Below are 26,066 nucleotides of genomic sequence, written 5' to 3' on the forward strand. Positions count from 1 at the left end.
CACGAGGATAGTGTTGAAAAACTAAACTACAGAATAGAGGTGGTTTAAAAGAGAAGTTATTTGAAGCAAAGTTATAATAAAAATGCGATATCAAAATATCAAAGAGCAAATAGACATTAAAACGCACTAGATAGAATAATAAGAAGTTATTCATGTCCGATCGTTATGAGTATGGTTGTGGTATAAAAAGATTATTTCCAAGCTCATCAAAAATGTGTGAAAGTTATACTGTCCTTTAACTTTTGCTTTACTTCCTTTCAACTTGGATAATTTACTCTATTTTGCCTAACGATTTTACCTTTACTTTTTATGGGAACCAAAAGAATTAGAGGATATCATTCAAAAGAAAAAGCAAAGGGAATTAGGGAAGAGTTTGTAGGAACTAATGTTTTTAAATATAATTAACAGATTGATAAAAGAGAGACTAATGCAAGTTAAAAATGGCTCCACTTAAGATGTAGTTTTGCTTGATTGAAAATGCACTTTTTGGTATTCACAAAAGTTTGTAGTTTGCCTTGCTTTTCTTTTTTGTTGTTGTAGAGAAGCTGTGGTATCCGATAGTTTCATGAGCTAAGTCTCTACTCTAGAAAGCTATACATGCAACAATGAACGTGCTTTGATCTCCAATTTCCTTTTCATTATTTCTTTCACGACGAGATGAAATGAAAAAGAAGAAATGAGCAAGTATGAAGATTTTTGTTAAGACAAAAGAACAACAGTAACAGAGAAAATTATATCTAGTTCCCACCTGAATAACAAACATATTTTTCATTGTAAACTCAAGTACAAATTGTGTTTAAGTTTACCAATCAAGCTAAAACACAGAGTATTGTTGACTTCAGCAGCAACTTATTCATAACTGAGCTTCATTTCTACTTAATGAAACTGGTTTCAGACAGAAGAAAATTACTCCTATGAAGTCACAAACTTGCAACTTAATGTAATACTGTTGTAAGCCTACTTTATTCTTTGAAACAGTTCATGAGAAAGGCCATGCTGCTCTCAGGAAATTTAAAACATAGCCATTCCAGAAACATAGAATACATTGAATACCATCTTTCTAAATTTGCGTCTATGTGGCTAAGTCGTATCATTGTGAACCTTAAACTATTTCTTCGTGAGATCTTCCTGGTATCATAGAGGCCAAAAACCATCAGTCCCACATTAACTTTGAGAAGAACTCTAGAACTTCACCCCTGAATGGATTGCGACAACTCCACCAACAAGGTTCTCGTATTCTACCTTTTGAAATCCAGCTTCTGCAATCATTTTTGCAAATTGTTCCTGCATACAATTAAAAGCAAAAAGTAGTAAAAAAGCTGAAGTGTGTCGATGAATAAAGGGTGAAGTTCCTAAAAAACCAACTCAAAAATTTTAAAGCACTGATTCAAAACCTTTAGATACTATCCTTTATACATCTGATGTAGGACATCCTATAACTCAAGGGGAACCCAATTTTTGGAGTTTACCTATGATTTTGAATGCCACTGTGAAACAAAATTACCCAAGGTTGGCTTTGATATCATATGAAAGAATCTGTGAAAATCATCCAATGCCAGAACCTTAAGGCAATGGTTGGAATCTCCCAATTCCTTTATAAACACACACACACACACACACCCTTTAGATGACCTTATCTATCCTATGCAGAATATTTAGATTTAAAATTAAAAGGAACAATAGGACAAAGGGAAGTAGTAACAGAGAAGGAAATTAAAGTTATCCAACCTATGAAATTTTCCTATTGTTGCAGGTGAAGTGCTGATCATACTTTTTCATTTCATTACAAGAGCCTTTTAAGAATTTAACTTTTGTTTAGAAAAGGCATCCATCCATGATCACAAGAACTACAATCTCACCGTACTGGAAAGAAAAAGTACACAAAAAGCAAAAGATATGCATACGAGTTCTTAAATCCGTGATATTTAACGATCCCCAGGAAATGGTCATTAGCTGGGATTCACCATGGTGCAATTATGGTGAACAAATTATCTGATGCTGCAACGAATGAAAGAAAGTTACACACTTAATACCTGTGGAGGGAAACGGCGGACGCTCTCAACCAAGTACTGATAAGACTCTCGATCACCTGTCACTAGCTCACCAACTGCTGGGATGACTGAGAATGAGTAGACATCATACCTGAAAAAAAAGAGGGGGAAAAAGAAAATGAAAATTTGAAATCTGCAGGAGAAAACTCGTACAAGCGCTATCATACGTAATGAATCACAAATCTCAAATTTTGACTAACCAAACCCAAGGAAAACCAGCATATATTACAGAAGTGATTCGCATAGTACAAACAAAGTTCATGCACACCTGATTTTTAATCCATTGACATAGAGAAGAACTGTTGCTAATCATGTTATCTAAGTATTGATCTTATGAGCAAGGATTAGATCTTTCAAATTCGATATAAAATATCACAATATATGCAGACTTCAGTTTCACTTGAGCAAGAACACTCTATTGATTGTCTAAGTTCCACCAGGTCGTTCCAAGCTGCAAAAGTTCTTGTATATAAAGCAGCATCCATTAAAAAGAAACTCAGAGTACATAGCTATTTGAACTTCAAATTAGGCCTGAGGGAATGCTTTATTTTCTTTTCCTTTCCCTCATATTCGGTATGTATTTGGTAAACAAAGGAATCCCATTAAGCTGTCCTGGGCAACACCATTAAAAGTGATAATCTTTGGAGCACAGTTACAACTTATCCAAATAAAGAAGGCAAAAGAGGGACAAAGTTGAATATATAACTGAGTAGGTCAAACAATATTCATGGACCTCTTATCATTGTGCTGAACAATTGCATGGTGATAATAATTACTCCATCCGTTTCAATTTGTTTGACCTACTTTTCTTTTTAGTCGCTTAAAAATAATTGATTCTTCCCCCTTTTTAGCAACTCTTTAATTCCAATTTTCCACATGGCATGTTTAAGGCCACATGATTAAAGGGCATTTTAAGACCACGAGATTCAAAAGTCCTTTTTGTTTTCTTAAACTCCATGCCTAGTCAAAATAGGCCAAACAAATTGAAACAGGGGGAGTAATAAATAACTGAAGTTATAAAGGCCATCCATCCTATGACAAGAAAACTTACAAGTCCTTATAAACCGGGATATCAACGTGGCTTAGTTCAAGGCAAAGAAACCTTCCTCCCCTTTTAAGCACCCTGACAAGCAAACCAAAACCATCATGTTTAACATATTGACCACTTGATCAATGCTTGAGATAAGAAAAAAGGGTATTGTGATCACGGCAATCAACCATATAAAATTTTGCCAAGCACTCACACGAGTACATTTAAAATCCTATGCAACAGCACTCCAAGAGATGGTAAAAAAACAAAAAACAAAAATCCTTGAGATTCGCTTTTGCATCAGAAGTTTATCAAACTATTAAAAGTGCACATATAAAAGCAACGATTACCATATAGTATAATAACGAATTACTGGACCTATCAAAGTCCTGTGACCTCCAATGTGAAAGGGGGGGGGGGGGATTTTCTACACTCTGATATCTTGACTTTTATAAGGCCCCTACATTAACTGCTAAGCTAGAGGAAACAAACTGTCTCCATCTTTATATACCACCATGAACTGCCAAAGCCGGAGGAGACAAAATCTAGCAAATTGTTACCTGATTTGACTCTTTCAAACTTCGGTTCACCCCAGTTCTTGTCAAGGCACATTACAACTTTGTTATTTGTCCAATGTGGAATGATTTACAAACTTATGATGTGTTAACCACAATACATCTATGTTATTTCTCCAATGTGGAACAATTTACAAATGCAAGATGTGTTAGCCACAATATACCTATGATATTTGTCTAGTGGAAGAAACAACAATATCCAACTTAAGAATTTAATTGTCTAACATTCTACCACACTCCCTCAAACTCAAAGGGAAAAATAACAACTAGAACTTGCTTATTTTGAAAACATTGAAAGCAAACATTACTACAAAATCTTGATGGAAAGTCACCAGAAAAGCTCTGCCACCGGAATCTCTATAAGTTATTGCCAGAATGATGGATGGAAAGGATGCACTTGCCATTAGAGAGGTCACCAAAACGAATGGTGCCTCTAGAATAATCACTGGAAATAAATACAGCGCCACTGGAAATTGTCAGAAAAAGGTGTCTCGAGATCAGAAAGAACGGCACAGCGGAACAATCACTGGAAAGAGGCGCTTTGACACACGAGCAATTGCCTGAAAGAGGCATGAACCGTCAAAGTGGTCGCCGCAAAGAAGCAAATGCCACCAAAGTGGGTCAAAGAGGCACAATCCGGTTGTAGCGATTGTCAGAAGAGACACGGTACCACAAGAATGATCACAGGAAGAGGTATGTTGCCACCCAATAGGTCATCGAAAAGAAAGAAAGCATACGAAACTTTGTCTGCACAAGCAGCATAAGGCCATATGCCGGAAGGTGAAACTACATAAGCCTAACAAAATGGTAGAAGCTTTCTTTTTGATAAAGGTAAAATTTTATATAAGCACCATCATTAAGAATCTGCTGTAACGTACGTCAAAGTTCCTCAAAAGAAGATCTTACACGTTACGTAAAAAGCTATTAAGGTCAATCATGGCCTCAACATTTGCATATTGCTCCAAACAGAAAACAAAGAAATACAGTTAAGAGAAGCGAAGAGGATACATTGATGAATTTAAGACATGATGACTACAAGCATGACTATTTATAGGCATTAGTTAGATGCGATACATATATTTAGGCTCATTGTTCTAGGAGAAAGGATGCTATTCTATTCATTAAAGATGCTAAGGGTGTTTGAATTAGTGTTAAAGATGTTTCGAGGTCAATATACCTGCTAATGCTAATACCATCATCTTTATGGTGGTCAGTCTGGAAAGAAAGAAATGGAAGATGTTTTGAAGATAGATCCAATTCCATCCACAAAGTTAAATGGAATTGTATAGTATCTCTACTTTTTTGGTGTAAACAACTTTGTATAGATGATATAAGATCAGATTATAGATTTGATAGGAAATCTGTAATTATCCCTTTTTGGAGGTAGCCAGCATACCCTTAATGCTGAAGAATTCAACCTTACCAGTTTCAAAAATAAATAAATACATGCATGCATATAGTGGACTCTTTGGAAAGAAAGGAATCAAAGGTGTTTATTTTTTTGATGAAGTAGAAAGGAATCAAAGGTGTTTAGAGGGCATATCCTTCCATATTGTCAACACAATTGTTTTAAGACATTTGAAACTAGCATAGCATCTTTTACTAGCACACACTCAGATATGATCACTCAACCAATGAACTATGCTTTAACCTTAACAAGATTGACACTGACTACATGAATCATTGGTGACATTCCATTCTATACACTTATAAGAAGAGAAAGCGGAAAAAAAAGATACTCCACACAAACATTATTAGCTTATAATGATGTATAGTGAAGACTCATGAGCACTCATTTGATCTTATCAAATCAACCAAATTATGAAATTATCCCTTCCTCAATCCTTTTAATCACATCCAGGAAAAAATATTACCTATATGCTTCTGCAAGAACTTTCTCTATGTGTGTAACATTCCTGATACCAAAAGCAATTGTGTAACCATCCATTGAGTTGTCTTCAAAGCTCAAGGCTTCTGCATCTCCCTCTACCCAATCGAGAGACTTCTCCAGTCCAAAACCTGCATATTGTTAAAAAAAGATGTCCAACAACAGAGATGCATTATTTATTCACTTCAATTTTCTCTACCAGAAATCCCAAATTGACATCCAATTATCCACGGAATGCAAACAAGACAAAGCAAAAAATTAGAGGCGTTTACCTCTCTCTTCGGCCCTCTTCTTACCCACACCCAACATGTTTGGATTGATGTCACATACATAAATTCTAGTTTCTTCAATCAGGTCATCATCAAGAACATCTTGCATAGCTCTGCGTTTGACATTTTTTATATTTTCAAGGATCCTGAAAGCAACATCCCCTGTAAAATTAGGAAGTTTTTCACTCAAGTGGATTGAAGAAAATACAAAAATAAATAATCACTACCACGAAGAGAACATACTGAAAGTAAAACAGGCAAGAATATTTTTACACTCTGCATTCAAGACAAAAGAGGGATAAGACCATACAGAAACCAATAAAATTCTAAATCCAATCATTTAGAGCATACCAGTGTGTATTTCACGTAGCTGAATGCTCGAATGCAAATCAATGCAGTTTAGCCAATCACAATTTCAGTTATTTTTAATGGGTGAAGTGTAACAAACTGGAAGAGTTATAACCGAAAAGATGTGACATTACAAGTTGTGTACTGAGCTAATAAAGTCAACAATGTCAAACTATCATATATATCTAGTGGATCCATGTTGCACCAAAGCCTAAGTAAACATATACAATTGTTTTCGGTGTTAAGCATAGAGTTTTCCTTGTTCACAGAAACTCTATTGCTCCTTCCCTTCCAAATGACCCACCAATCACAAGTTCAGTCATTGATAACGAAGTTCCAAATACATGAACTTTTTTGGCTTTGATTGCTTATAAGCCTTATCTCTCCCTCCCCCAACCCACCCCTTCCCACCCCCAAAGAATATTAGAGACCAACTAGATGAAAAAGATAAGAGAGAAATATAAGTAGCACATAAAAGAAAGACCTCCTGAAACATTATACCATGTACTTAATTCAGGTTGAGCTAATTGGAAAAATGGACAAATAGGTCCAGGGTTCAAATTTTATAATTCTGCTATTTACTGCCATAAGACAAGAAATTCTAGCTAGATTTATTAGCTGAAGAAGCAAAGCTTGGAAGAGGTTTTTATTGCATTACACTCCTCCACTGGACATTAAAATAGAAATTTTCAAAGGAATATTATCACTTCTAGATCCTGCTTCAGATCTGCTAAAAGCATTTTTCTGCTCTCATCTCACTTATCAACTGTGTAGCTCGGACTTCTTCAAAATGTTGCTACCCCATGTTGGATCCTCCAAAAATGCACTACTTTTGGAGGATCCAAAATGCACCCCGTGGCATGTTTGAAGAATCTGAGCAAGCAACATTGCCAATCAATGGTGCTTTCCTTCTTTTAATCCATGCTTTACATAATCACATAGCAGGATCAATGTTCAATGTCAAAAACATCACCTGTTCCACCAGCCACATCAAGATGCTTCATTCCTGGAAACGGATTCAACTTCGAAACCAATCTGACATGAAAATTGAGACAAGAAGTGAAGATAACAAGGATATAATCAGGAAGTAGTTTCCATTTCAACTGTGATACTTTTTAATGTCTTTCAGGTAGGATCTAACCTGTCCTTCCACAAACGATGAAGTCCACAACTCATTAGATCATTCATGAGATCATAGTTTGAAGCAACACTGGTAAAGACATTCCCAACCATCTTACTCTTTTCTTCTTCTGCTACGTCCTTAAAACCTGGAATGCAAACCATGAAATTCCTAACTATACCATATAACACAAATATAAATCTCAAATAAGGTAATATCGAAATGAAATTTGTTTCAATCAGCCAATGTAAAGATTGAAAAGTTTGTGTATGCAACATAACCCCATAACCTGATACCCCCTTCATCATTAGCGGGGACATAGGGAGGTGGACTACCCGCCTTCCATACAGTCATCAGTCACTTTATTTTGCATCATCTCCTTGAGGGGTAGCAATAAGGAGGCTCACCTTCTTCCATAGTTCCATTCCTATTTATTTTAATTTTGTGTTGTATTTGTGCCTTGTGTTTCGAATAGTTCAATGTTTGCATCTATTCAATAATAATGGTAAAAAAGAAAACATTTTTTGCTATCCAACTTCTTAATGCAAGAATTGTCAGTAAAAATGATTTACCATCCATATACATGTGTTTCCTATAAGTGAAACGGTAAGTAATATACCAAAGAAATTGGTCATCACCCTCAGGAATTCAGCTAACTCACAGCAGCCAGCTGCAAAACTAATGTCCACAGACCAAAATGTTGAAAAAGAAGAATGGAAGAAAAGAGAGCTTTTTAAAACAATACATTCAAATTACTACTTCAAAAAGAAACTTGTTTTCTTTTAGGAAGCACAAGCAACAAGGATAAAATCATGTTCTCTTAGGTATCACAACAAGTTTACCAATTGTAAATTCAATAACCATCATGCCAAAAAATTCAGCTTCTCAATAAAAACACAGCAAAGCTAAATTGTATTCCTTCCATTGTGAAAGCAATCTTGCGCAGTTCATTTGAAAAAACAAATATGTAATCCTCATAAACACAAAATAATACAAAATGTAAATATGCATACACAAAATTCAACAATAAGCAAACCATAGTACATGTAGACTGAACAAAAAAAATGGTTTCTTGATGCACAAGAAGAATAAAACTGACCAAAACTGGTGGCATGTGACTGCAATGTAGAGGCGGGGCAATACATTGAAGATAAGTTCTTTCTCCTCAAACTACGAGCAACTGATCGAACCAAAGTCGCCATTACTGATCCAAAAAAAATCCTATATCCTTTTGAACAAGAAAACAAGAAATTGAAGAATCAATGAAGGCAAAAAAGAAGCACGAAGAAAATAGAAGTTGTTGCCGCTTCAAATATAAATCGGGTCGGGTTCGGGTATAAGGACCAGCGGGCTTGGGTTCTGTTTATTTTCCCGAAAAAATTACCGTTAAATCTGGGTTTTCTACTTCTTTCTTTTTATTTTTTATATCACAAATGATTCTAATTGAGTGGATCATATTTGTGTGGGTCGTATCTTTCTTTTGGTCATAGGTACAAATTATAATTAAAAATTAGTACATAGTACCGAACACATAAATTGGGTCTAAATTATTGATTTAGTGGTGTTATAATCGAGTCGCTTATATTGTTGCAAGTTACTTCAAGTTGATGGTGTGATTTTCTGTGGAACACAAAGTTAAACTCAGATTATACTAGTGTAGCATGTATTTTTATGACAGACAAAGCAAGAAAGAGTCGTGGGAATATGAGCACCACAAATAAAATAGAATAGTTGGTTAAAGTTTGCGGGATGGAGAAGGCAAGTGGAGTGGGGGGAAATGGCTATGAGTGTAGTAGCATGGCTGTCACCATGCACCACTATTTCATCACCAAACAAATTCAGCTGCTGCTCTGCCATTTCTTCTCAAGCTGAATCTTCCTTCACAACAACTACTGCAACCGCCATTCGTCCTGCTGTTATTCTTCCGGTTTGCATTTCATTCTTCATTCTCATTCTCACCCTTTTGTCTATATGTTCATGTCCTCCCCGCGAATTTCAATGTTATTGCTCCTATCCCAGTTTCTTGGTAAAATTGAGTTCCATAGTTACAGGAACTCCAACTTTTGAGTAAAGATTGGTTTTTTAATGTAGTTTCCAATTAAAGTCTTTGTCTTTGCACCAAACCAATGAATTTATAATATTACTTCGGTCCTACATATTAGTCGTTTTGGCAAACTAAATTTGTTTAAAAAAATTTGACATTTTAGAAAATAAGAAAAAATTGTCACATTTCTTTCGAATTCACCCTTGCTTCTCTAATTGGCGGAGTATCAAATAAGTGAGGCATCAAAGATAGAGATAAAATTTGTTTGGACAACTGTACTCTTGAGTGATTATCATTAGGGCTATGCCTATATTAGATGTCTTTTTTTGAGGTGTATGCAAAAATCTTAAATGACAGAGTTGATGTAGTAATTCTTAAGGTTAAGTTACTTTTAATAATATACCGTTATCATTTTTGTGGTATGGATACTAATTGAGTTTATCATTTATAAACTTCTGCAGGGTTTAGGGAACAATTCAAATGACTATGAGAAGCTGGCTCTCATACTGAAAGGATATGGAGTACCAACAGCAATAGCAAAAGTTTCAAGAATTGATTGGCTTAGGAATGCTGCTGGTTTGTTGGACACAAATTATTGGCGTGGCACTCTCCAGCCTCGACCAGTGCTTGACTGGTAACAATGTTACAATTTTTTGTGCTTAGCAGCTATCAAGCTATGTTCTTATATATTAATTAAAAAAATTGGCCAGGTACCTCAAAAGAATTGATGAAGCCGTCAGTGAAGCAAAAGAATTGGCTCAAGGTTCTCCAATTAGTTTACTTTCACTACTATTGATCTTAGAATTTTCTTTTAATATGTTTCACTGTTGCTCTCTCTCTGTCACGCGCAAGAAAACACACACAAGTTTCTGCTGGTTCTTACTTTCTTTCTGTACTTTTCCTTATCTATTTTCACATGGATCCACTTTCCTTTCCGGTCCCAAATGCCTTGACAGACCTTCTTGTTTGCAAAGCGTTTCTAGCATCACCCATTGTAGTCCAAGTAAATCTTTAATTCCTTGTTGCCCCTGTTTGTTAGGCTGCACATTTTCACGCAGTCCAAATAACATGGGGATATGGTCACGTAAGTCATTTGACTGTCTAACTGCAATTAATATTCAAAACTTGGTCTTTCTTGTAGACTGGTTATGGTCTTGTTATTTTATTTATCTAGTATAGTACATCATGGCTAAACATGATATGTATTCTGGCATTTCAGTTGTCTAGATAGAAGTATTCTCCTGCTTGATCATAACTTAGACCAAATTTTTCTTTAGTCTTCGTCATTTACTCCCCTTCATTTTAGTAGACGTCAGTCTTCTTCATCTGGCCTCATTGCATCAATATTGATCCAATATCTAATGTTCTCCCACTTGATTATGAGCTGACCAAAATTCATGTTTGGAGTCTTTTACTTGTCTAAATTTGCTCTGAAATTGAACACAAGGCTTTATTCTCTGTCCTATCTAGTATCTACTCATTCTAGGTAGCTGCAAGTCCCAAAACATATATACGATTGTGGTTAACCAGATTGCCACATCCTTCTTTCTTTTACTTCATCTTCCTAGGATTGCAGTGTGTTGTCTTAGCACTTCCGATAGCTACAATTAAATGTTGGTGCTTTCTTTTACAAATTTTATAAATATGACCTTCAATCTTGATTGACCTACACAGTCCTCTTTACTCAACAGGATATGTTGCAGTCCCATAATCAGGCCACATTTGTTGTAGGTGGGAGTGGAACTTTATCTATTATTGGGCATTCAGCTGGAGGGTGGCTCGCACGTGTCTATTTGCAGGAATTTGGCTCCTCAGACTTTTCCTTGTTACTGACTCTAGGAACCCCCCACCTGTATGTATAGATTTATTCATCTATTGTATAGCTATTCTTTATGCAACTATTTTACTACACATTTAATAGATGGTATTTCTTATGGTGATTGATTTGTATAAGCCTAACAATGATATTTGGTTTCATTAGGCCACCACCTAAAGGTTTGCCAGGTGTAATTGATCAGACAAGAGGCCTGTTGTATTACGTTGAAAAGAATTGCGCAAAAGCTGTCTATTCTCCAGAACTTAGATATGTATGTATAGCAGGGAGGTAATTATCAAAATTTTGGTGTTTTATTCATGTGCTTAATTTCTAGTGCTTCTTGTGAACGCTGTTTTCACTGCGATGACACATCATTTCATTTAGTTTGTTCAATGCTCAATGATAGTGAAAGGGATTGTTGAAGCTACTTAACTGTCTGATTATGGAAGTGAACTGTCTGACATTGTTCCTATATAGTAGTGCATGCATTTTAACTAAGAACAATGAAACACCAAACAGCCGTGGGAACAAGTACTAACTTGCTAGAGGAATTGCTTCCTGCTTGATCTGTTAAATTTGAGTATCACCATACAGACTGCACCTAAGATCTACTTAACGGGGTTGTTAATAATTCAGTCCAAGCTAAAACTATCTAAACCTTTTCTTGTCTGTGCCTATCAAGGTTTAGGCAGATGAGAAGAAATCATCCTTTGCTGGATTAGAAATTATTTCTTACCTTAAATCCTTGCTGAGTAAAACCAAATGGATTTCACTTGTCTAGGTATATTCAAGGGTCGCGTTTCTTTGATTCAAGTTCAACATACAACTCTGAATTCGTGGACGGTGCTGAACAGCCAATGTCAGAGGTTGCTGCTGTAAGCAACACAAATGCAGAGACTGAAACAGGCACCCCTTTTCGTACACGTTTTGTTGGTCAAGGCTACAAGCAGGTTTATACATAAGCGCTCTTGAGTGCAATAATGCTCAAATTACCAATCTTTATTTAGTTTACATCGAGTTATTCATGAGCAAATATCTGTTACCTAATTACTCTTTCTTCTGAAAAATTTACCAGGTTTGTGGCCAGGCAGATGTCTGGGGTGATGGAGTTGTACCAGAAGTTTCAGCGCATCTGAAAGGTGCACTTAATGTCACTCTGGAAGGAGTTTACCATTCACCTGTTGGTTCTGATGATGCTACAAGACCATGGTATGGTTCTCCTGCTGTTGTCGAACAATGGATTCGACACCTGCTTGTATAGTTTAAAAGACAGCCTGGTGAAATCATTCCTCATTAGCAAGATCTGGGGAAGGGCGACTGTGTAGTTCCATGGTAAATATTGGGCAAATTTGCCTTATTCTTTGTGGCAAATGGAAAACATTGTTCATAAAAATGTCACATCTGAGCCAATTAATGAAATCTTCTTCATGAGTATTATGAGATCCCCTATGCTCATTGTTTTGTCTCTCATATATTCTTAATCAGGAATAGGATTTAAGGACTCGCATTCCAGATTTTTGCGCGGTTTGTATGATCCAATGGCAGCTACTTGTACTATAATACAAGTAAAAATAGTAATGAAGCTGGAAAAGGAGCATCTTACTTATTTTCTAGCTTGAACTTCTAGGAGTCCTAACCTTTAGATCACAATAAATAGCACTAAACCAGCAAGTAAATATAACTAGAATGAGCAATATAAAAGAATTTTGTGTGCTTTAAGAGCACATAATCCACAGGACCAAAAAGGAATATGAGAGTGCAAACTCATAAGACATGCAGCTCTAGTTTTATAACTCCTGATCTGTAAATCTAGTGTGGCAGCTCAAGCTGAAATCTACACCTGCTCACGGACACAACTACCACAAATATATCAGTATATGACAAAAAGTGCAGCAAGTGTAGTATGAGTACATATTGGACACCGTCAGGTGAAGTAACCGTACTTGTTAAATGCAAGTTGCAACTAATACACACAAATTCTGGGATAACTTGTTCCCAACCAAATAACCCCTTAGATAAGAGTAATATGTTTACTCATTCACCAGCATGTTCACAACTTTATTGACCACTAAGCCACATTACGTCACATTTTGACAACACATGCTACCAAAGAAATAGATCTATCTTCAGGGTAGAACCAATTATACTTTTTCCTCCATCCCAATTCACTTGGCACATTTTACTTTTTAGTCCGTCTCAAAAAATGTAATCTTTTTATATTTAGAAATAATGTAACTTTTAAAAATTTCTTTTACCTTAATAATAAGATGATTTACAACCATATAAATATCTAAGTTTTGTTTTGGCAACAAATTTCAAGCCTTCCTTTCTTTTTCTAATTTTGTGTCTAGTCAAATAATGTCACATAAATTGAGACGGTTGTGATATAAGCCTTTATTTTCTTAAAATATAGGGAAAACTACCTTATTAACATACATTCATACCATATATACTAATTCTACCTATATTTTTAAATAATTATGTATTTTACCATTAATTAATAGTTTTCTACCATAAATTGAGGAAGATACATGTATTTTTGCTACTAGAGATACTAAAATAGGAAGGGACATGAGCGAGATGGGGAAGAAGATGAGCGAGATGGGGAAGAAGATGAGCTAGATGGGAGGGAGGAGAGCAAGATTTGTCTACGTATCTCAGATACATGTGAATCTATTTGGATACAATATATCTAAAACAAATTACACATAATTTTGACACATACATCCCGAGATTCATATATCTGGACGAACTAAAATCTATTAAGATTCATAATATTGCAAACTAAAGTATATCTAAGTAATTAGTTTTTAAACTAGCGTTTCGTAATTTATATTATGGGTATATACACTTGCATGAGATCTGTTAGCCTCTGAATTCAGCTCAATGGAACCAGTTAGATGGGCTTATTGTGTTAATGGTCTAACAATAAAGGGCCGACAAGAAAGCCCAGATAAAACAGGGTTTTTAATTATTTTTTTTAAAATAAAATAATAATATCGGCTTCGTTGTCCCTTTCTCGTCCTGTTCAAGAATCCAGAGGCTAAGTTCTCTTATCCTTCTATTTTATCATTTTCCAACAAACACATCCCTTTCTCTTCCTCCATTTCTTCTTCAATCTCTGCTGCTACACTCTTCTTCTCTTCAATACATTTTCTGGGGTTTTATTTAACCCCATTTTCAAGATTACAACTCACGGATGGTGAAAAGTTTGCAGCTTTATTGACTGATTAATCTTTGAGAATATAGCGTTTGAATGAATGGTGTGTAAATTAGTGTCTATTTTATGAGACCCCATATGCTTGTATATGAATTTAGAGTAGAAAGAAGATGTCTTACTTATTGCCACAGTTCCTGAGCTTGCCCGATGCTTTTGTCATTTGCGCTAAAACCCAACAGCAAACAACCATCCAGCTTTGTAAGTCTGTCTATCTCTATTTTCTTGAGAATTATGTTGTCAATTGAGAAAGTTTTGTTCTTGCTTAGTGGTAATGTGGAATGTGATGTGTGAAATTTGTCTGTCCATTTTAGTCTAATTCAGTCTTTTGCATTTTAATCTCTGCTCATGAATTGCTCGTTTCATAATTGGAGTTGAGCAATGTTTGTTGAAGATAAGATCAATTTTTGCAAAAAAAGTGTAAATGATATGGATAAAAATCTGTATTTTGTATGAAATTGCAAATGCTTAAAGTGGGAAATGAATCTTGATGTTTCAATATAACAACAACAACATATTCAGTGTGATTAGAGGAGTCTGGGGAGGGTGGGGTGCTATGTTGGTCGGACTCTTCGAAAATGCCGGTTGGTGCGTGTTGGATCCTCCAAAGGTAGTGCATTTTTGGAGGATCCAACACGTGTGCGGCCACATTTTCGGAGAGTACAAGCAACATAGGTGGGGTGTACACAAACCTTACCCCCTTACCTTTGGTGTGGTAGATAGGTTGTTTCCCATAGACCCTCGGCTCAAGAAAAGTGTTTCTCAGAATAGGTTTGAAAAATAAATATTGATAGCAAAAGTAGTAAAGATAACCAAAGTTAGAGAAACAACAGTAGTAATAAAATTGAAGAATAAGATAATGGTAGAAGATCTTGGTATTTCAATGGAGGAGAGAAATGGATTAGGAAGTGGTTCTAATTGTATGCACTGCCTCCATTTTCTCTGAAGTCAAGCAGGGTCATTAATAGGGTAGGTCATTGTATTATTATATTAGGTCAAAGACTTCAATTGTTACTTTGAATCTGAGGGAGATTTTCCTACTTGAATTTGTAAAACATTTCAAAGGTATATTTGTGATCAGAGAAAAGGTCCTTCAGTTATTGTGGTTTTCTTAGCAATTAGTATTTCGATGGCCTGTTCATTACAGCATAATGGATTAGAAAAATTTAGCAGCTTCCTGCAAAGGTGTTGTGTTCGTCATGTACTTAATGTCGTCGTTTTAAGTTCATCATGTTGCTGTTTCTATTACTTTAGAACAGAATGATGTTTTGCAAGGATGACTACACAAATTATGCCCCGAAAACTAGATTCTCAGACAGTGATGAAATCATTCACTACTCAAAACTAGAGAAATTATGTGCAAAGGAGAGGATGCTCGGTCACAAACACACCCTGAATGGAAGAGAGGAAGAATCAGTAATGGGAAGTTAAATCACTAACTAGACAGCTACATATTTTTTTCCAAGTGAATGCCTGGCCTAAAGTAGAAAAGTCAGTCTTGTATTTTGAGGAAGTCATCGGCTTTGCACTTCAGTATTTCTTTTGAAATTCCTGATATGCATTTGTAAACTTGGATTTATGACCCGGTGCTCTTGCTCTAGTACAATTGTGGCTTTCCTTAGACGACTTTGACTTTGCATGATCAACTGCTGGGTACTCCTTGCCAGTTTGCCTTTTCCTGATTTTACTCATATGCAGACCTAGAAGCAGGAATCGTCCTTGAAACTAAATAGTTAAACTTCTCAATAGAATCTTGTGGGTTTCTTCAGTTATCAGTGAAAGTTTTTAATGATCCATCTTATAGACATAGACTTCTGTTGTTCTTACTGTGTCCTTTGCTGAAATGCAGCAAAAAGTAGAGACCATATTCATTTGAGGACACAATGCATCCTATCCACTACATCTGCAGTAACATCAACAGCAACATCTACTGTGCTTGGCATTGAGAAACTACAGTTACCATCTATTGAAATCCTCTCAAATTCAGTCGCAGCAGAGAGATCATGGAAATCACCATCAGCTGCCACAACCACAGTACCTGATATACAGAAGCTAAAGTTGCCGTCTTTTGAGGCCAACCCAGATTCAGTTGCCCCAGATAGGCCGTGGACATACACTGGGGCACTTGGTCCACCTGCAGAGGTTAGAATTTAAATAAATAGCCTAGAGATTATGGAAAAATTAAGTTTGAGAAACTGACAGGACCCGAGGTCTTCAATCTATTATGAAAATATGAAATAAGTTTCACATGTAGTTCTAGGTATTTGTTTTTCAAAATTCAGATGTACTTGCGTTTTCAAAATATGAAGTAAAAGTAGTTTTAAACTTCAATAGGTCGTTTTCTGACAGTCGGTTGACGTTGAAAAAGAAAAACAATGGTGAAAATATTTTCCTTTGCTTTAGTTATCTTGGTTAATAGTCCCTAACCTTATTATTTACCTTAGTGCCATTTTGCCAAATTCCAGTCTCCTATTTTGATTCAATTGTCCTCTATTTCCCATTAATTGATGTAAACCTTGTTCGGCCATGAAAATGTTGTTACAAGTATAACTGTTGACTTGTCATGTTTGCAGGCGAACACTAAACCTGAAAATTCTCATGCTAGTGAGGAAGCTATTGTAGCTGCTGCAGCCGCTGAAGCAGTTGCGTTAGCAAAGGCTGCATTGAAGGGTGCACAAGATGCTGTAATGCTGGTCGGCTATAATAATTTAAAGGACTCCGACAATGTTGGCAGAGGTACACTATCAGAAGCTAGGACTGCTCCATTTGAGAGCGTTCATCTGGCTCAACCTGGTGAGATAAGGAGAGTTGGTGTTTCTGCGGAATTAAATGGAAGTGAGATGAAGTGGACTGGAAGTAGTTTATTCCGGGACTCTCTTACAGATTCTGATGACTTGGAGCCATCACCTGAAGAACTGGAAATTCTTCAGTCACAGATGTCGAATGTCATAGCTGTAAAATCGAACCGTCAAACTGAGCGGAAGGCCAAAAGAGCTAAAGCAGTAGAGAGGGCTGCAGCCAATGTTGTGTCTGTGAAGTCTGGTTCTACCAGTCGAAAGAAGCGTGCTTCAGTACAAGATGTTGATTACTCGGATCCATTGCGTTACTTGAGAGGAACTACATGTAGTTCTAGGCTACTGACTGCATCTGAAGAACAGGAGTTATCGAGAGGAATACAGGTGTGCTTTAGCTTTTTCAAGTATATGACCCCATAGTTTTTGTTCTTTTTCCTTTTAAGATTTTGCCTCTTCCTTTTTCTTTTACCACATCAATACTCTTTCATGTGTTTATTATACGAATTCCAGCTTGAATGGATCTCAATACATGTAATGATTTCTTCTCTTAAATTCTTTTATCTGCTTTGCTTTTGACAATTAATGGACTTCTTTTTTCTTCTTCCTCTTCCCTCCTTTTGGTCTTAGTAATAGAATACTAAGTACATGTTGGTTGATCAAATTATTGAAAAAAAGGAGATTTTCATTTGTTTTATATTTTTTTACTTGATAGGTGAAAGGTTGTAGCTCCAAACAGATGTAATGTGCTCACCTGTTATTTCACTTCACTTGCCTTCCATTAATTTGCTCAAGGCTCGGCGTTCTTGGATCTAAAATCTGAATCTAAGAAGCTGGGTCTTCTCTTTCTTATGAAAAAATCAAGATTTTAAGTACCTTGAGTTTCCTGGATAGTTTGTGAATCTTCTCTCTTATTGATCTCCTATGTGTGTTCATTCTTGGCATTGGCTTTTGAGTTAATATGGAATAATCCTGTACTGATCCTTTTCAAGGATATTTTTCACGTAGCCAAAATTCGTGTGTGTCCATTAATTGATAAAAGCATTGAGAATGAACCACATAGTCTGCAATGGATAGAATGTTATGGCTTCAAATGTCATATCTGTACCATATTTTGCTGTGGAGTTTGCTTTCTACTTTCCTTGCAAATCGTCTATATCATTTTCTGTTCAATTTTTAGACCATTTATCAGTTTCCAAATGCTACAGGACCTGTTGAAGTTGGAAAGACTTCAGGTGGAGCTTACAGAGCGTTGCGGAGGTCAGCCCACTTTTACCCAATGGGCTGCTGCTGCCGGAGTTGACCAGATGACCCTAAGGAAGCGTTTGAACTATGGCATTCTTTGTAAAGATAAAATGATTAAGAGCAACGTGAGGCTCGTTATTTCTATTGCCAAAAATTATCAAGGAGTGGGGATGAATCTTCAAGATTTGGTTCAGGTATTTATGGTGCAATTATATGCTATCTCAAGACCCTACTTTTTTTCCGGTCAAGACTTTAGTTCTATTAAGGGATCATCTGAAATATTATCTGCTGATCTATCCTCATTTTTGGAAATTTATGTGCAGGAAGGATGTCGGGGCCTTGTAAGAGGAGCTGAAAAATTTGATGCCACCAAGGGTTTTAAGTTCTCAACTTATGCTCACTGGTGGATTAAGCAGGCTGTTAGGAAATCTCTCTCTGATCAGTCCAGGACAATTCGGTTGCCAGTACGTGATCCAGCTTTGCAAGGACATTTTTCTTTTTACATGCCAATTAAATATTGTTGATCCTGCACTATTTAAAAAGAGAGCATGTCTATTTATGGGTCTTGTTGATATTCCATTTTTTTACCATTTGATTTTTATGTTCACAGTTTCACATGGTCGAGGCTACTTATAGAGTTAAGGAAGCAAGAAAGCAATTGTTGACTGAAAATGGTAGACATCCTAACGATGCGGAAGTAGCTGAAGCAACAGGGTTGTCAATGAAGAGGCTCGCTGCTGTGATGTTAACTCCTAAAGCTCCAAGATCACTTGACCAGAAAATTGGGTTCAATGAAAGTCTCAAACCTTCGGTTCGTCCTTAAAACATCTCTCCTTTTCCTGTTTAGGGTGTCAGTTTTGTGTCTCGTCGTCCAAAAGTCCAGCTAGACACTTCATTATTTTTGCAGTTGTGTTCATTGATCCCTTCCTTTTGGGTTCCCAGGAAGTGCTTGCTGACCCTGAAGCGGAAACATCAGAAGAAATACTGACCAAGCAGTTCATGAGACAGGACCTGGAGAAGGTATTAGACACCTTAAATCCAAGGGAGAAGCAGGTCGTTAGATGGCGATTTGGACTAGAGGATGGCAGGATGAAGACATTACAAGAGATTGGTGAGTTAATGGGCGTTAGCCGGGAGAGAATTCGCCAAATAGAGTCTTGTGCATTCCGTAAGTTGAAGAACAAGAAAAGAACAAAGTTTTTGCAGCAATATATAAATGCTTAAAGTCTCTGCTATATATATATCAAGAAAGTAGATTTGACCTTCTAGTCATTGAGTCTTTGTTAGAAAAAATTGAGGCTTAGATAAGCTTTGGTTCTTTGACTGTTCTTATTCTTCAAAACTCTGCAAATATGTTGTGCATAATACAAAATTTTGGCTCAAATAATCAGATATTGTAATTTATTGTAGCAGCTCCAATTTGTTGTAGGCCTAATTTTGGAAAGATTAAAGTTTCTCTCAAAAAAATTTAAACAAAACATTTCTACCTTTCTTGAATAGTAGCATTAGAGCAATGGTAAAGTTGGCTTTGTCGTATAGGTCATGGGTTCGAAGCCGTGGAAGCACAAGCATTAGTGTAGCAATGTCCACATCACCCCCTTAAGATGTGGGCTCTTCTTTGGACCTTACGTGAACCCTATGCTTTGTGCATTGAGTTACTCTTTTTTTTTTAGGCATAACACATGTGTGTTCTTTAATTTCACTTAGTTGGCATGCATTTGTGCCCTCCAACCTTTGGTGTATATAAATATACATTTAAATTTATATAAAATTAAACCAGTAAACACACGCGTCACTTAGGACGTGAATTGTCATGTAGAACACAAACTTGCATGTTGAGATATCTTGGTGAAGATACAGAATCTAAGAAATTTAAACTACATTATAAATTGATTAAGCATCAAATATCAGATCTTATATCATTAGGGATGGCAATGAGACATGGCGGATGTGGGGTGGGGTGGGACGGGTTTAAGGCTATGTGGGGCGGGTTGAAGTGAATTTTTTAAACACTAATGCGCGGCGGGGCGGGTTGCGGGTATATGTGATTTTATGTGGGTTTAAATTTAAATTTAATTTTTTACATGTTATAAGAGTGATAGAGCATTATTTATTAAGATAATTTCTTTAGAGCTACTAAAATATTCAAGATAGTAAATGAAAACGGTTCAATAGAAAATAATTCAATTTCTTACCTGTTTTCCGATTGACCTCTAAAAAATAAAATTTTAAGTCACTATCCTATTAAATTAATACAAGTTAATGAAAAAATAAATTTATTTTTATGAATTTTATTTTTAGTATCAAACTTAACTAGAACAAGAAAATATTAAAAAACTTATGCGTGGGTGAGTTCATGCGGAACGGGTCAATGCAGGGCGGGGTGGAGCTGGTTGAGAATGAAAAAAATATTATGCGGAGCGGGGCAAAGCGTGGCGAATTAAAAAATTTACGAATTAAGCTCAACCCGTCCCCACCCCGCACCACCTCATTGACATCCCTATATACCATTGACAAGCACAAAATTCATGTAGGAATTAAAAAAGAGTCAAGTTCAGAAAACTTGATAAATGTCGATTTCCTAAAATAGGATTTACTACCTTATGCATTAACGAAAATTTAGAAGACGTTCAAATATATATGGCATAATTTACAAGTTATGTAAACTATAAATATGACGTAAATTTATAATTAAAAAAGTTATGTGAAATTTTACGATTATAAATATTTTACTAGATTCGATGAGGATAAAATTGAATTTAATAACTCATTAGGGTGCTTAGCCAAATTAGGTGTGTTTTGGCCCGATCTTTTCATCATATTTATATGGGAAAAAGGTTTGAAATATATTTGAATTTTGACCAAAATTGTTGTAATGATACCAAACTCTTGGAAAGGACCTTTTACCCCTCTGCACTATTTAATAGTATATTTTAAAGGTATATATGTGTCCACGTGAACATCATAAATATTGCATAATTATAAATAGTAACGTGTCCACGTGAGCACATATATATACCTTTAAAATGCATTATTAAATAGTGCAAGGGTAAAAGGTCATCCATAAAATTTGGTATCACAACAATAATTTTAGCCAAAATTGAAAGTATTTTTCAGACTTTTTTCCCTATTTATATTAAACATATCTAAAATATCACCCTTAAATGCATCTATTAAGGATATTTTGGGAGAAAGTCAAAAACTCTCTTTCTTGTTATATAAGAGGAAGTTAGAGGCTCAAAGCATGCAGCAGGTCGTTGACATATGCTTGTTTTAGTAAGAGTATTTTTTAAAATGGAAAAAAAATTACTTTAATTTAATTAGTATATAATTTTTTTTTAAATATTGCTAATATTTGTATAATTTATGTAACTATTTTTGAGTGAAAAAACGACTATTAATGAGAAAAATACTTCAATTATAGACATCTCAATGACCCTCTCACATTAGGTGTTCCAAAAAAAAAAGAGATAATTTATTATTCTATATTTCATATTAATTGAATTTGTGAGGCAACACACACTTACACTTCATTTGTTTGCACTTAATGAAGGTCTTAATCTTAATCATTCAAATTCAGCCTATTAAATGTGTTTGATTTTTAAGTCTGAATTTTAAGCATTTATAATTAGTCTATTAAGTCCATTTATTTTTGTAACGGTCCAGCCTGATAGTGATATTGTCCGCTGGCTTAGGCCCGTACGACTTTAAAACGCATCACTAGTTAGTAAAACCTTCTTACTTATATACCCAACATCTCTTTTGTGTTTTGCCAATATCGGACTTCTAATCTTAAGTTGGGGCGTCACATACACCCTATTTATAGACTCAGCGTCCTCGCTAAGGTTTGCCCTACCGTATGAGATTTTCCTATACTCAGCACTGAAGTTCACACCGCCTTACTGAGATTTGCCTAAAGTCAGTTGAACTCTAGCCCACATCGATAAGGCTGACACAGGAGCGGCTTTTGATACCATTTGTAACGGCTCAGACTACTAGTGATATTGTTCGCTTTTTGGGCCTAGGCCCGCACGACTTTAAAACACGTCATTAAATGGTAAAACCTGCTTACTTATATGCCCAACATCTCTTCTGTGTTTTCCGGATGTGGACTTCTAATCTTAAGATAGGGCGTAACTGTTTCTTTTTAAAAAAAAAATCTCTTAATGATTTTGAAAAGCTCGGAAGGAATCAGATTTGTAGGAGAGTTTTAATACCATTCAGACTTATTTAATTCGCTATAAATAATCAATCGCTTTTCTTTCTCTTTGCGTTGCTTTGTTCCCTCTCGCCACAAACTTTGTTCCTTTCTTTTCTCCATTTAACACCATTTTTTTTCTCTTTGAACTAGTAAGTTTTCATAATCTTTACAACTATTTTTTTATAATGATAATTTTTTTTGGGTGTACTGATGTTTGTCTAGAACACTTCACCTTTACCCTTTCAAATTTTGTGTACAAAACTTTTTGAAGATTCTACTGCAACAAGAGTTTATGATTGGAATCCAAATTGTACATATCCCTGACCTGGTGTCTATTCTTTATCTACTATTATAGATATAGACACACCTGATAAAGTCGAAGATCTAGTTGGTGACAAAATGATGGAGCTTGTAATAATTATTCATCCCAATTTTCAATTTCAACTGAAAGAATAGTTTTGGGATGAAAAGAAAATTCTCTTCGTGTTACTTGAAAATTGATGAGGAGATGAATGTTGTTTTAGAGTTACTGATTAAAAAAATAGTGCACCTAACTCTGAAGAATGAAAGGAAAAATTAGATGGTCTTGGATGTGAAGAACCATTATACAATACAATTGTTAGTATATTTTGTTAAAGTTCAGTTACAAAAAAAAACATGGATAAATCTAGAGGTTCACAAGTTAGAAAAATGGATTAAGGTCATCAGAAAAAATAGGAATTCTTTAATTTTTCTAATTAGCTAAAATATATGTTAGATGCTGATAATTTGAATTTCTTTATTATTTGATTAGTTGGATAAAAAAAAATATGAAAAGATATTTATGTTGAATTCTTAAAAAAATCATGGTATAATAATTTTTATACTGATATATAATTTTTATTTGCATATCATATAATTTTATTTTAAAAATCAAATATAAATATTTAAAATATTATTCAAAAAGTAATTTTTATTTTGAAATAAAACTTTTATAATATTTTATTGATATAATGTTCAATTTCATATGCATATTCAGGTATTGAATACAAACAGTCATTATCATTAAATGTTCAAATCTAGATACCACAAAATATTCATATGTGTATCCAAATCTATATCTTAATGTGCATCTTAATATTCAGATGTTTATTCAGATTCAGACATCTTAATCTTAATGAAAACAAATGAAACCTTATTAAGAAAAACAATCAAGGCCATAATTTAAACCATATTTTCCACTACTATCCTTTGTGAAATCATAAATATAACTTTATAAGTAGTGCAATTTATCTCCTAAAAAATATCAAACTTCATTAAAGGAAAGGACAAATATGAAAAAAAATTCAAACATCCATCTCAAATTTTAAACAATTCAACTATTTTGGACAATGAAAAAAGACCCAAAACTTCAATTAATATGGAATAAAGGGAGCACCACACAAATAAATGTATAATTTTATTTTCGAGCAGAAATTTAATCAACACTATTTAAAATTTATCAATATTAATAATAGTCACCAAATATTCATTTTACACCTAATGAGATTATTACAATCACATAAAATATATAGCTTATTTTAGAGAAAAAATTAAAATTATTTAACTAACCTAATTTAAAAATAAATAAATTTGTAAATAAATATTGAACCCATGTACAACACAAATTTTTCCTCACTAGTTTTAATTTATACTTACCAACATCAAATATAATGCGTTAGTCATTTATTTAAACATTTTCTAAGAAAATATTAGGCTTATTATTAAGGTTGTTTATTGAACGAATTGAGCGGATAATAATGCTTAACAATTTGATTTATCATATATCACTTTTAAATATACTAATATCTTATCTATTTAATAATATATCGATTGATTCGTTATCGGATCAATAACTATCGGGTAGTGTGGTTCAATCATTTCATGCTCCCTTCTTTCATTTTCACTCACCAATATATTGATCTCCCATCAAACAAAACATTATTTCCAACTCTACTTAAGCTGATAATTTTGTACTCGTAAACCACATTAAGAAAAACATATAAACCTAAATTTTGAGAGTGCATGCACATAAGCATTTGTTTAGCAAATATTACATGTACAACAACTTATTAATTTGACTCTATGGATATGTTACGTAATTGGATTTGGAGTAATTACTAGAGTAGTACTGTTTTGTTGCACAAGTATAGTCATTAGGTTATATTGAATTTTAAAAATTAAAATTTTATATTAGACAAATAAAGGCTTTTATAAATAATATTAAATTAAATATTTAAGATATATATTGTCTCTTGAAAATATATCAATTAATAAACATATGTTATTAACTAATACTATAAAAAATATTTGATTTATATTTTTCAATTTAGTATATTTTAATTAAATTAATCATAATAATTAAAAGTACATTATTTGCTATGAACATCATGAAATGCATGTTTGACAAAAAGATTAATATTATAAATATAATAATATAAAATTATAAAACATTTGCCAAAAAGATAATTTATCAAGTCTAACTTTAAAAAATAAATACCTTGTAATGTAAAATATCGAGTCAATAACGTGGAATCACATGAAGTAAAAGTTGAAGATAAGAAGGAAATGAAATATAAAAATATTTTTAGAAAATATTAGAATGATAAGAATAAAAAGAACAATTCAAAATAAATACATTAAAACGAAATAAGTTAAAATAAAAATAAAAAGAAGAAATTAAAAAGTAATCAATAATTCACATTCTCCCATGTGAATTGGAGAGTGTAATTATACCCTACCAATTACACTCAATTACGTGTTGATCAGGTATTTACATGTCCAACCAAACATGACAGACAATGTAATTACACCAATTACACCAAATCCAATTACCAGAGTGGGCTTTCCAAACATGCCCTATTTAATTTTTAGGATTAATAATATGTATTTTATTTATGGTAAAAAAAAAAGGGGACGACAATTCCTAATAGGTTAATGATTTAGCCAATAAGAAAAAATGAATAAACATCCCCACACGGATAAATCGTTAATAATAAAATTTTAATTCATTCATTAACCATCAATTTAATAACCTAATAAAATAAATTAATTTATTATAACTTATTAATTATAATTTTATTTAAATGACCCTACCTATTATGACTAATTAGGAAAATAACTAAAAAGGAGAAACTTAAAAAACAAATGTAAAGTACAATTGAAATAGATTCTCCCCTCTTCATAGTATTCAAATAAATAAATATTTCTGCCCTTCATTCTTACTTCACGAATGTTATTTAGTTAATCTTTAGAACTAAATTAAATTAGATTAATTTTATTTATAATTTAAATTTATATATTTAAAAATTATATAAAAATATTATAATTTTCAATACTTTTTTATTAGATCAAAATTATAAAATTTGATTCTCACAAATCAAAATACGAATTTAATTAGTTTTGAAATTCAACTAAATTAAATTAAATCAAATAAACAAACTTAACTATTT

At 34.1% G+C, this 26,066-nt stretch overlaps 4 protein-coding genes across 5 annotated transcripts in view; 3 read left to right on the forward strand and 1 right to left on the reverse strand.

The window, feature by feature from the left end:
* The window catches only part of LOC125833719 (citrate synthase, mitochondrial), a 346,970-nt gene that overhangs the window by 40,271 nt on the left and 280,633 nt on the right, over nt 1-26,066 (forward strand). The window lies entirely within an intron of this gene.
* Nucleotides 759-8,549, reverse strand: LOC125833736 (2-methoxy-6-polyprenyl-1,4-benzoquinol methylase, mitochondrial). Its single transcript, XM_049512924.1, has 8 exons — nt 8,381-8,549; nt 7,303-7,429; nt 7,135-7,196; nt 5,817-5,975; nt 5,531-5,675; nt 3,103-3,174; nt 2,034-2,142; nt 759-1,284 (listed from the first exon to the last, which is right to left on the reverse strand). Exons 1-8 carry the CDS (start codon nt 8,481-8,483, stop codon nt 1,183-1,185), a joined length of 879 nt encoding a protein of 292 aa, XP_049368881.1. The 5' UTR covers nt 8,484-8,549; the 3' UTR covers nt 759-1,182.
* LOC125833732 (uncharacterized) lies at nt 8,979-12,581 on the forward strand. Its single transcript, XM_049512919.1, has 7 exons — nt 8,979-9,208; nt 9,787-9,959; nt 10,036-10,088; nt 11,057-11,177; nt 11,307-11,429; nt 11,923-12,091; nt 12,217-12,581. The coding sequence occupies exons 1-7, from the start codon at nt 9,059-9,061 to the stop codon at nt 12,400-12,402; spliced, it is 975 nt and encodes a 324-aa protein (XP_049368876.1). The 5' UTR covers nt 8,979-9,058; the 3' UTR covers nt 12,403-12,581.
* On the forward strand, nt 14,188-19,680 carry LOC125833713 (RNA polymerase sigma factor sigB). Its single transcript, XM_049512896.1, has 7 exons — nt 14,188-14,559; nt 16,208-16,500; nt 16,932-17,537; nt 18,359-18,589; nt 18,719-18,859; nt 19,006-19,206; nt 19,338-19,680. The coding sequence occupies exons 1-7, from the start codon at nt 14,472-14,474 to the stop codon at nt 19,617-19,619; spliced, it is 1,842 nt and encodes a 613-aa protein (XP_049368853.1). The 5' UTR covers nt 14,188-14,471; the 3' UTR covers nt 19,620-19,680.

The sequence above is a fragment of the Solanum verrucosum genome, unplaced genomic scaffold (genome assembly GCF_900185275.1).
Source record: "Solanum verrucosum unplaced genomic scaffold, falcon-dt-bn FXZP01000307.1, whole genome shotgun sequence".
NCBI lineage: Eukaryota > Viridiplantae > Streptophyta > Magnoliopsida > Solanales > Solanaceae > Solanum > Solanum verrucosum.

What these genes read in the sequence shown, in the direction of transcription:
- LOC125833736 (XM_049512924.1), bottom strand. Translation starts at nt 8,483, where the DNA reads ATGGCGACTTTGGTTCGATCAGTTGCTCGTAGTTTGAGGAGAAAGAAC. An exon ending in GTCACATGCCACCAGTTTTG is followed by an intron (nt 7,430 to 8,380) that starts GTCAGTTTTATT and finishes TTTGCATTCCAG; the next exon opens with GTTTTAAGGACGTAGCAGAA. An exon ending in TGATGTGGCTGGTGGAACAG is followed by an intron (nt 5,976 to 7,134) that starts GTGATGTTTTTG and finishes CTAATTTTACAG; the next exon opens with GGGATGTTGCTTTCAGGATC.
- LOC125833732 (XM_049512919.1), top strand. Translation starts at nt 9,059, where the DNA reads ATGGCTATGAGTGTAGTAGCATGGCTGTCACCATGCACCACTATTTCA. An exon ending in ACTCTAGGAACCCCCCACCT is followed by an intron (nt 11,178 to 11,306) that starts GTATGTATAGAT and finishes TGGTTTCATTAG; the next exon opens with GCCACCACCTAAAGGTTTGC. An exon ending in TTGGTCAAGGCTACAAGCAG is followed by an intron (nt 12,092 to 12,216) that starts GTTTATACATAA and finishes AAAATTTACCAG; the next exon opens with GTTTGTGGCCAGGCAGATGT.
- LOC125833713 (XM_049512896.1), top strand. Translation starts at nt 14,472, where the DNA reads ATGTCTTACTTATTGCCACAGTTCCTGAGCTTGCCCGATGCTTTTGTC. An exon ending in ATCTTCAAGATTTGGTTCAG is followed by an intron (nt 18,590 to 18,718) that starts GTATTTATGGTG and finishes ATTTATGTGCAG; the next exon opens with GAAGGATGTCGGGGCCTTGT. An exon ending in CCAGGACAATTCGGTTGCCA is followed by an intron (nt 18,860 to 19,005) that starts GTACGTGATCCA and finishes TTATGTTCACAG; the next exon opens with TTTCACATGGTCGAGGCTAC.